The sequence below is a fragment of the Perna viridis genome, chromosome 6 (genome assembly GCF_037379345.1).
Source record: "Perna viridis isolate PV_CMFRI_1.1 ecotype Kerala chromosome 6, ASM3737934v1, whole genome shotgun sequence".
Taxonomy (NCBI): domain Eukaryota; kingdom Metazoa; phylum Mollusca; class Bivalvia; order Mytilida; family Mytilidae; genus Perna; species Perna viridis.
Window position 1 is genome coordinate 1,124,553 of NC_142450.1, and position 11,947 is coordinate 1,136,499.

Below are 11,947 nucleotides of genomic sequence, written 5' to 3' on the forward strand. Positions count from 1 at the left end.
TAATTCTTCACAATGTTTGCATTATTTACTAATATACATCATGGTATTTTGTTCAGTTGAATGATATCACGCAAGTATAAATTGTTTTGATGGTATCCCTTTGTCACTCGAGTCAGAGAGCTGTATCTGTATTTGTAGACTATTACTGAATGATACTGTCTTGCAATATGACAATCAGAGCTTTATACTCCAGTTTATATTGGTACTGATTTTGCTTTTTAGTGTTACGTCTTATCATCGGCTTTAATATGTATTGTTTAAATTCGGCTCTCTACATTGTGGATGTAGATCGTCGATGATTACTGTTTCAGTTTTTAGTGGAGTCCGAGTTGCTCATTTGCTTTTGTTATTTTGTATGTATGATTTTAGTTACTTAATGTTGTGTATGTCTGTTTTTCATGTCTGGTCTTTGTCCCTGGATTACATTCTTTTGATTACCACAATAACCTTGGTTCCCTTGATTATTCTTCCACATTCAGGTAATGTACTTGTATAACGACATATTGGAATCATCCCATAGGTTACACGTCGGTATATATTGCTGATATCATGCCTTACAAATATACCATGGTCACGTCATCAAGCAGATTTATAATATTTGTAATTTCCAAATATCTCTTTGTTTATTTATCTACCGGTGTCATAAACTTTTTTCGAATTTATATTGCTTCCTATGTGTCTTTACTTTAGCTTTTGTTTTTCTTTTAACATTCTAGCATCTAAGCTCTGATTCTAAGTTCCGAGTTCCGAGTCCTGTGTTTTGAATTCTGGGTTCTCCGTCCTGAATTCTGAGCCTTGCAATAAGTGTTTTGAGGTTCGAGTAATGAGTTCCGAGTCACGAGTTATGAGTCCTGTTTTCTGTGGAGTCCAAAGGTCTGAGTTCTCGAACAGATTTAATTAAAACTTGTAAATTTTGATCTACCTTCAATTCGTCATCAGCTCATTGCCAATCAGGTAACTGGAAATTGAATAGGTGGGGAAATATTCAAATGGATGAAAGCATTTTTAAATGAGATTTTTCATGAATCCTGGGCTATGGTTTACAAATATCTTGTGTTAAAAAAAGATATCCAATAATTGAATCAAATAGAGATAAACTTGTCAGACATAAAATAATGAGTATTGACTCCAACAATGAATACATAAAGTCAGAGACAAATTCATTTTTGGGTCACCCTTTTTAAAGCATTTTGTGTTTTTTACAAGTGATACTTGTATCGTTTTCAAATTAACTTGACATGTTTTAGATTAAGCAATTTTTTTTATTAAAAGAATAATAAAACGCCTAACAACAAATAGCTACAATATTGTGAGAACAATTAAAACATTAATATGATGCTAATGGGTAAATTTATCAATGTCAGAATACACTGATCTGATGTCTTTGATAACAAGTTGTTAAAAAGAAAGATTTAACATTACGCTCATGTAATCAACTTTGGATATCTGATCTTTAAGTTATAATTGATTCAATGTTTACTGCGTGCGATGTTTTATTTCTCTTTTATGTCACAAATGCAATTGCAATAATAACATTCCCACTTGCCTCTGCAAATATTTTGTCAGTAGCTGTTTGTAGAAGCGTATTTGTTCACCCAGTCATAATTTTTTTTTGCCATTTCGTCTACCCTGGACATGACGTTTTTATGAGCGACTCGATGGTAGAAAAGCAGACGGTGTGTGTCTGTTTTCCTGTGTCTTCGTGCCGTTTATTTGACCTTTTAAGTCATTTTGAAGAAGCGTCATTGTTCTGTTACCGTTGATTTTGTTAATTTTGTTATCAAGGCCTTTCAGAACTTACTGTGTTTTTACACTTATTGAAGACCTGTCGGTGAATTCTGTAAATATTAAATATTTGTATAAAGGTTATACGAAGGAGCTTTTTTTTCAATTCACCATATATATTCTTTTTCCATTTGCTTTTCTTTATCCTTCGAATATATTCATTGATATCCCATCGGATCATGGAGCCCTTTGATTACTCTTTGAAAAGTATACTATATTTCTAAGGTTCATTCCGAGAGTAGTTATCATTAAGCCGTTGAAAGGTTATTTCTGAAGTACCGGAACAGGATGGTGGTTTCGTCAGCACCGAGAAACAAAATTTGTTTGATTGTACAATTTTTTCAAATCTAGCAAAGTTTAAGGAACGCCTAGTATAATGTGAATTCGGGACAGCCTTTTGCTTTACAAGCACGAATCATATATTTAATTATCTGTTATCATGGACCAGGTGCACAGGTAGGATAAGCGTACTCTGTTTTTAAAGTCTTAAATTTCATATATTTAATTTGGGGTATGTTTTGTTTAATTTTTGTCTGTTTTTTTTTATTTATTATTTCTGATTTTATAGTGTTTTTTTAGTACGTCTTTATGTCATTAAAATTTTAGTTATGGTAGTTTCTACCACGACTGTTATTGGTTCCAGTCACAATATGAGATAACGAACCACGATTAACACGTTATATATAGTGATATAGAACAACATTAACCACACGAGACCAACGAATGACAATAACATTTAGAAAATCTAACAAAAATCATTATACTATTGAAAGGACTATATTCATATTATTTACAGTTGATAAATGGCGTAGATAAATACCATGTCATATGTCTAATACCATTAAGTAGATCTGTATTAAAGGGAGAATAGAATATGTCACTACAGCTTTTTTCTGTTTTCCTAAGAGAATGACAACTAAAAGGCTCAAACGGAAAATTATGGTACCGATGTCACATTCACTAAACGTTATTACATCACCGTTGCATTTATAACATCATTTTCGAACATAGTGTCAATTAAGTACTTTCATACTATTTGGGAGATCAATGTTATTGTCATGCCACTAAACAACATTTTAAAATAAAACTTTTGAATTCGTAGTCTGCAGTAAGCTTGGACATAGCCTGCGCAGATTGTGTCACATAATTTATTGATTTATAATTGGTTTGATAGTTTTTTATTTTTTATTTTTTGTTGTTTTTCCTACTTTCGTTAGTTCTCGGTGTTTCATTTCGAGACAGTTACGCTGTATAATTGAGTCATCCTTCAGCACCAGCGTATTGAGTTTCTATTTCACAACTCACACGTTATGCAGGAGCTTGCCGTAACTACGCAGAATTTTTGTATTGCGCTAGACTTCGCACAATTAGGCTTCTGGAAGAGAGTTATTTTGCTACAAGTTTTAAGTCATCACTACACGTTTTATGGTTGTCATCATGAAGTCGTGGATCGTTACGGTGTATCCAACAGCTCCAGGAAAACTAACTTGTTCAGCGTGTCATAGTTTTCCTTTCCTCTTGTTCATCGTGGACCTGACTTTTAATGAGGAATTTGGCAGATGTTTTTTTAGAAAAGCAGAGGACGCTAACCCTACCGGTGCACCTGGTCCATGTTCCCAGTTATTAGTAATCCGAATTTCTAATTTACTTTTGTAACTTTGTATTATTTTGGGTTTTTTTATTTTCTTTTTTGTGTGTGTGTGTCTGTTTTCCATGCTTATGCCAGAGCTTGCCGAAACTACGCAGACATTTTGTATCGCGCTAGAACTCTAACAAATAGGCTTCTGGAGCAGGGTTATGTTGCTACAAGATTGAAGTCATCACTACAGAAGTTTTATGGTCGTCATCATGAACTCGTGGATCGTTATGGTGTATCCATCTGCACCATGAAAACTGATTTCTTCAACGGGTCATAGTTTTCCTTTTCTCGTTTGCCAACCCCGGACTTTTCATTAGCAACTTGGCGGGTGTTTCTAGAAAAACAGAGGACGCTTGCGCCCAGTTTTTAGTGGAGTCCGAGTTGCTCATTAGCTTTTGTTATTTTGTATGTATGATTTTAGTTACTTAATGTTGTGTATGTCTGTTTTCCATGTCTGGTCTTTGTCCCTGGATTACATTCTTTTGATTACCACTATAATCCTGGTTCCCTTGATTACTCTTTGATTACCGCTATAACCTTGATTCCCTTGTTTACTCTTTGATTACCGCTATCATCTTGGTTACTCTTCCATATTTGGTTTTGTGTACTTGGCTTACATTCTTTTGATTTTTGCTATAATTGTGGTTCTCTTTTACTGTGTGAAAGGTTGGTCATGCCTGCAATCGAATGGTAGGACTAGCGCAAGACTAATAAGTACCACTAAATTTCCTGAAAATTAGTTGCACGACCTCATTTAAAGGAAATTCAACGTGTCTTTTAACCATGCTATTTATTTTCAGGGGACATGTTTACAAACACCTGAAAGATCTATTTCCTACACATGCATGTAAAGAGCACATAGAAAACTTTAGTGTTCTTGAACAGGAGTGTGGTTACAGTGAACACAACGTTCCACAATTAGAAGACGTTTCCAATTTCCTTAAACGTAAGTTTGTCAATGAAGTTTATCACTTGCATGTACGACGCTTCTTACTGTTTGAAAAAAAAATGTCAACCATGCAAAAATCGATGCTAATTTACTAATATGTGCCTTTACAAACTATTTTACTTAAATACTGATGTAATCAATTTTAGGTAGAACCGGTTTTCAGTTACGTCCTGTTTCCGGATTGCTCTCAGCAAGAGATTTTCTGGCCAGTCTAGCCTTCAGGGTGTTCCAGTGTACACAGTACGTCAGACATGGTTCAAAACCAGATCATTCACCAGAACCGTAAGTTTTAAATTTGGGAAAGAAACATATGATTTTAGGATTTGCGCTTAAGGGACATGCCATTTCTAAGCCTTTCCACATACTCTTTAAACCAGTTTGTGTGAAAAGTCAAGATGAAGAAAAACGATCATTTCTTCCACTACCGTTTGTGAACAAAGGAACAGATGCAATTAATTTTGCTAACATCCTCCATCACAAAAACATTACCAACAAAATTTCCCCATATTTCAAAGACAAATCCATACCAATTATGTCATATTCCTATACTTCACCCATTGCATCCAAAATTTTCAATTACAAAAGGCTACCTGGTCACGTCGTTACGGGATATTTAACCAAAAATCGAAAACGAATCTCTGCGTAATATCCTTTCTAAGAAGATGTTTACAAAATGCTGGAATTTTATTCAACAACATATTTGCCCAGTGTGGTGGACGTGTTTTTTCAACAAACGATCGGAATTCCAATGGAAACAAATTGTGCTCCTTTACTTGCTGACCTATTCCTTCACTCTTATGAGGCTGACTTTATAGCTGATCTGATTCTAAAGAAAAAATATCGTTTGGCTAGATCCTTTGATCTCAGTTTCCGCTATATAGATGACGTATTATCTTTAAACAATCCTAATTTCGGTGATTAGATACATCGCATCTACCCCCAAAGAATTTGAGATAAATGATACTACAGACACTTTGAAGTCAGCCTCATATCTTGAACCACACTTAGAAAACGATGGTAAAAGGAAACTATTGACCGAACTTTACGACAATTTTCCTTTCATCTGTGGCAACATCTCTTCAGTATAGAGTGTTCAAATCACAACTGATACGTTATTCCAGAGCTTACCGAAACTACCCAGACATTTTTGTATTGCGCTAGAACTCTAACAAATAGACTTCTGGAACAGGGTTGCTACAAGTCATCTATAAACATAATCTTCTTTACAGTCTATAATAGTAATAATGATAATAATAATAATACCAATTAGAATCACAGGATACAATTTATCAAATTCATTTGACAATGTTTTTGGAAAACAAAACGAAATATGTTTTATTGGTACAATGCAACAACATAACACATTTGCATCATGTATTTTTTTAAAAATTTATTTGTTGTTTTTTTTTTTTTGTTTTGTATTTTCCTTTTGCTTCTGTAATAATTTTGCAATTTTGTTAGTTTAAAAGAGTAATCAAGGGATTGGTTCTCTTGGTGGTTATAGCGTTAATCAAAAGAATGCAATCAAAGGACAAAAACAGAAATAGAAAACAGACATACACAACAAAGAACACAAAGGAACTAAAATCATACATGCAAAGCAACAAAAGCAAATTAGCAACTCGGACTCCACTAAAAACTGGGAGCATGGACCAGGTGTACCGGTAGGATAAGCGTCCTCTGCTTTTTGAGAAACACCCGCCGTGTTGCTCATAAAAAGTCAAGTTCGGGTTAGACGAAAGAGTTGCCAGCTTGGTAAGACAGCATGTTTTGGTGTTCAGGAAAACAGGATCGTAGAAATATTTGCACAGATTTGTGCATTATTCAATAGTGCTTTTTGCATTGAAGGTTGTTTATTTTTGTTTACATGGGTATGATTTATAATAAGAGCAACATTTAATGTAAAATTAGTGTTCGAAAAATTCCCGCTTCAACTTGTACATCATTTCTATAAAATACCTACCACAGATGATTATCATCTTAATGCACAAATCATTGCTGGGGAAACGAACAACGATGGGATTATTTACAGAACATATAAGTGCATCTTAATTTGTCAAGATTCATCTTTTTATAGAATATATCGCCTTCTGAATGCCTGTTTACATCGAACTACTAGTATACGTACGCAGCATTCAACTACTCTTGTAGCAAAACGAACCGTAAACATGTAGTGATTTAATTTAAGATAATAGAAAACATTACGCAATTAAAAATAGTACTTATTCATAATAGTTGGACTAACATTAGAGTTTAGTTTAGATATTGATAGTTTTCCTTGTCACCAATGCTATCATTCAGGATATCATACCTTGTCACCAATGCTGTCATTCAGGATATCATATTAAACTTAGTTCTAAATGTGAATTTTTGTTACATCTGAAATCATTTCAACGTAGCTAGGTGCTAAATTATTTGTTTATATGCTTTTAAAAATTTCATGGATGATTTGATGTCACTGTTACTAAGTGCTGATATTGAAAGTTATGAGTTATTTGCTCATGATGTTTTTTTTTCTTATAATGTGCGATGATTCAAAAACTACTATGAAACAAAATTGCATTTTAAACTCCTGAAATCCAATATCCGTAAATAACAAGCAATTTTCCCTGGCGTCTCTCGCTTTACATTCTATAGATCAAACAGACGTATTTTTGATTTTCTTAACAGAAATGTTTTAATAAGTTGAAATGCTATGTTTTAATTTTGTAACGTTACTTTTTATTCATATAGCTTACCTTACCGTAGATTTTATAACTTTTTCCACGATATGATTTGTAAATTCTGATGTTCCATTCATTATGATAAAGCCTACCGTTAAGAAACTTCAATATCACGAAATAATGCTTGCAATAATATAGATTTACATATATTTTTACATACATTCGTTAATTCACTGTACATTACATAATATATAACTTGACACGTTTGCTCGACAATAGATTAACGATGCCAAAAATTTATCATTATATCAATATTTTATGTTAGATTCCATTATTATGTTTTCTTTTTTTGATGATATAAATTTCAGAGATTGTATCCATGAGTTGCTTGGTCATGTCCCTATGTTAGCTGATCCAAAGTTTGCACAGTTCTCTCAAGAAATCGGTTTAGCGTCTCTGGGAGCAGCTGATGCTGATATTGAAAAGTTTGCTACGGTAGTATCTGTGTATTTTAACATTCGAATCGTGAATTTGTTCTTTTGTTTCTCTAACAATTCATATCACTACTATAATAAACAATATAGTAATAAGTTCTATTAAGAGTTGGGCAAAGTTGGAAAAACCTAAAAAAAATACTCAAAAATCATACGTACATTATCACTGAACTTTGTTTATTTAATTTTGAATACCACTTTTGGGTTCTGCAAGTTATATAACCTAGGTAAATTTGCATTCAAACTTCAGAAAATTTTACTATTTGCTTCTGGCTGTGATACATTTTTCTCATTCAGCCAGCAAACGAGTGTTTGATCTTCCCTCTGTTCTGTAAGTACACATTTTGACAAAAAACCTACACTATTTTTTTCTCCCAAAATATATTATCAACTGCCTGATTATTAGAGTGACTGAATTCTTGGTAAAAATAATTAGTAATGCCAAAAAATGCACTCATTAAACTAAATATCTCACCTTAATATTTTAAGAGACAGCAGTTTAAAAACACTACTGTAGTTGTTTTAGCTACAAGACCAAGTGTGGTTTGCTAGAAAAACAAGACAAACCTATATGTAGTAGCTTTTTTACACGTAACACAGATTGGATTTACTATATTTTTTTTTGTATTGCAGTTGTCAAGTAAGTATCCTCTGTGGGTTGATTATACAACAAAATTGTTTGAAAAATCAGTAAATACTGCTTTAAGAAAAAAAGAAGACATAATGGTGTTGAAAATATCGCCTTGTTTATTGTTTGAGAAATAATAAGAGAGTCTTACGAATAAAAAGACATACTGTATTGATCATGACCGACAACAAAGGATTTTGGTACAGACTGTAGCATGTACTAAGAATATAAAAACGATAAAAACGGTTTTCATTTAATTCAATAATTATAACATACCGGTATGTAAATTTATATTGACAGATGATAACATTTTTAAACATTTTTACAGCTGTATTGGTTCACAGTCGAGTTTGGCTTATGTAAGGAGAATGGACAATTGAAAGCTTACGGTGCTGGGACTCTTTCCTCGTACGGTGAACTCATGCATGCCCTATCCGATGCACCAAAGAAGTTTCCTTTTGACCCAGAAAAAACAGCTGTACAAGAATACACTGATGAAGATATACAACCAATTTATTTTGTAGTGGAATCATTTGATGATATGATGCAGAAAATGAGGTAACAGAAGTATGATAGATAAAACCCACCTAATGTTAGATGAAAAAAAATAAAAAGATATAAATAATTTCCCTGAAACAACGAAACTGATATATGAGAAATCAAGGGAACCAGAATTCGTGTAGAAATGAAAGGAACATAATTCAAGGACAATGACAAGACAAGGAAGACAGACAGACAGACAGACACATACAACATGAAATAACCAAAAAACACAAAGAATCAAAAGTAAATGAGCTAAAAATTTGGATCAGTTGCATCAGCAGGGTAAAAGTTCTCTGCTTCTCTAGAAACACCTGCCAAGTTACTAATAAAATGTAAAATCCGGGATAGACGAACGAGGAAAGGAAAACTTTGTCATGGTGAACAGATTGGTTCTCATGGTACAGACCATGATAGACAAATGTAACCTGGGTTAATAAAACAAAATTAATGCCACATCATTTGCAACGTTTTAAGCTAACAACTACATACAATAATAAATAAATATTGTGTTTTCAAAAACACATCTCATCAATCAGTTCGATGTAAATGCAACGTTGTTTTGTATTTATGTTTAAAAGAGTAATCAAGGGAACCAAGGTTATAGCGGTAACCAAAGAATATAATCCAGGGACAAAGACCAGACATGGAAAAACAAAGTAACAAAAGTAAATAAGCAACTCGGACTCCACTAATAACTGGGAGCATAGACCATGTGCACCGGTAGGGTAAGCGTCCTCTGTTTTTCTAGAAACACCCGCCGAGTTGCTCATAAATAGTCAAGTCCGGGTTAGACAAACGAGGAAAGGAAAACTATGACCCGTTGAATAAATCAGTTTTCATGGTGCAGATGGATACACCATAATGATCCACGAGTTCATGATGACGACCATAAAACTTCTGTAGTGATGACTTCAATCTTGTAGCAACATAACCCTGTTCAAGAAGCCTATTTGTTAGAGTTCTAGCGCGATACAAAAAGTCTGTGTAGTTTCGGCAAGCTCTGAAGCTAACAAGAACAATAACAAACAACTTATAATTTCATTACTTTTTTTTGTCCTGTACATTTGTTTCAAGGAGTAAGCTCTCATCAACATTACTAAAACAAATACACAGACAGATCTAAATAAAAATGAAAATTGTACACAAGACATACTCAAAACAAAAAGAAATATCGAAATAGGTAGCCAAATCTTTCACCTAGGTGTTCGTAGAAGTGCAATAGAAAGAATGAAGCCTCGGCGTATTAGTTTTTTCGTTTGTGATGCTGCATAGGAGAATGGACGATAAAGGGTCTTCCTGGGCTAAAATTAAGCTGAAAAATAATCATACACTGTTGAAGGATTTAATTGTGAATTTGGGGCTCTAAATCCATCACTAATGAGTAAACATCAAGACTTTAATCTTAAAGGTTACCAATATTCAGATATTCTGTCAAATTATATAAGGAAATGGTGTCCACACCCAAAAACTTCATATTTAGTGAATACAATCATTATTACATAGCTTATTATATGTAAAAATATAACGTTGTTTCTTGTGTATTGACATAGTTATCTGGATGTAAATATTTCCGACAAAAACAGCAAAATTTACAATATTGGAAGTTTTTGCTAAATGGTGTTAAATTATGGCACCATGATGACGTAATTACAATTAAATTATGCCACAAAATATTATTTCTCTTATATTTATATATTCTTCTTTGTTAGGAACAACTTTAAAGTTATTACAACAAAGTTGATGATTTTAGGCAATATTCATACATAGCTTAATGCCCCTACACCTTTGGATAGATAATTAATGACGTTAATAGGGTCAGACAAGTCAGACTTCTAAGAAAATAAAGAAGATGAATAACTTCGGAAACTCTGATCCACAAGCAAATGGCATCGACTAATTGATTGCTAATTACGTAAATGCATAAATAACACCCGTGGTATGAGAATAATACGTCAATAATTGCATTAGAACACACTTAATGTTTAGACGGATTTTGGGTTTTTTACTGAGGATGAAAGAATTATACAATATTTACAGTCTGTTTAGTAAGACTTTGAATTATGATTGACTTCTAAATTTTCAGACGTTTTGCTTCATCAATCCAGAGGCACTGCGAAGTGCGTTATGATCCGTACACACAGACAATACAGGAACTTGGTGAAAGCGATTCCATGCATTACCTGAACCTGTCCCTACAAAGTGAAATAGACAACCTACAGAGAGCCGTCAAGGGGGTCAAAGTTCAATAGAGGTGTTCACAGTTCAATTTACTTCCGGTAAATTTTGACGATTTGTCATACATTGCAAAAAATAAAAATAAATAAATTGCAATGTACATATCCATTCATTGTATGTATGATTGGTGAATATTGTATTGGCTTCTAGGGAACCAATTTTTTTTCATTTCTGTTGCAAACAACATTGAACATTAATATCTATATCTGTAGTCATTATTAATTTCAGAATCAAACCATTAGAGAATGGCAACACCAATGTCTAAATAAATGCTTTAACAACTCCACTTACCTTCGTTAATCAGTTGTAGTACAAGCCAATGTCAGTATGTTATCTTTCAGTGTTCATGTATGGTTCTTACGATATGTACAGTTTGTTGTCCTTCTATATATAATTTAAAAAATCCAAGAATATAAGCGAAATCTTAAAGCAAAATTTTAACTACTGTTTATGGATACATTTGTTTTTAAAATAACTAAGAGAAGATGTGGAAACAAGCCAATAACACAACGAAAATACATCACAAGGACAGCAAATTTATTTCAACTTTAGTCACAATTGGACTGGATTTACACCTTACGTATATGTACGAACATCTCTGTTCGACCTTATTGTTAAAGCTAAAACATGAATAGATCCAGTAAATTAAGATTAGAGACATTTTCAGTCGTTCGAATCTTTCTGCTGTGTGGGCTACATTCCCTTTTCAAGTGAAATCTTTTTAACCAGAGCCCTGAATAAACTGAAAACTTGCCTAAACCTATTTTAAAGGCCCTTCGTTCGTATGTATTTAGAATCTAGATGAATAGATCATCATTCTAAACCAAATTAATACTACAGTACAAAATGGGTTCGGTTTAGATGGCTTCACTGCATTTACCATTACTTTTGAAAAGTACATATGATAATCTTAGTGGGTATATTCCGAATTATCTTCTACTAAAGTAATAAGAATTATTTAAAATACATATTCGTCATACGAAGACAAATAGGTGGTTACATAAAATAGCA

At 33.2% G+C, this 11,947-nt stretch overlaps 1 protein-coding gene across 1 annotated transcript in view; it reads left to right on the top strand.

Moving 5' to 3' along the window:
• Positions 1–11,222, top strand: part of LOC148613156 (phenylalanine-4-hydroxylase-like) — a 33,217-nt gene extending 21,995 nt beyond the window's left edge. Inside the window, exons 7-11 of the mRNA XM_088586349.1 lie at positions 4,225–4,370; positions 4,520–4,655; positions 7,405–7,531; positions 8,487–8,716; positions 10,785–11,222. Coding sequence (XP_088442475.1) covers positions 4,225–4,370; positions 4,520–4,655; positions 7,405–7,531; positions 8,487–8,716; positions 10,785–10,950 — 805 coding nt within the window. The 3' untranslated portion in view covers positions 10,951–11,222. The remainder of the gene's footprint in view (positions 1–4,224; positions 4,371–4,519; positions 4,656–7,404; positions 7,532–8,486; positions 8,717–10,784) is intronic.
• Positions 11,223–11,947: the final 725 nt, after the last annotated feature.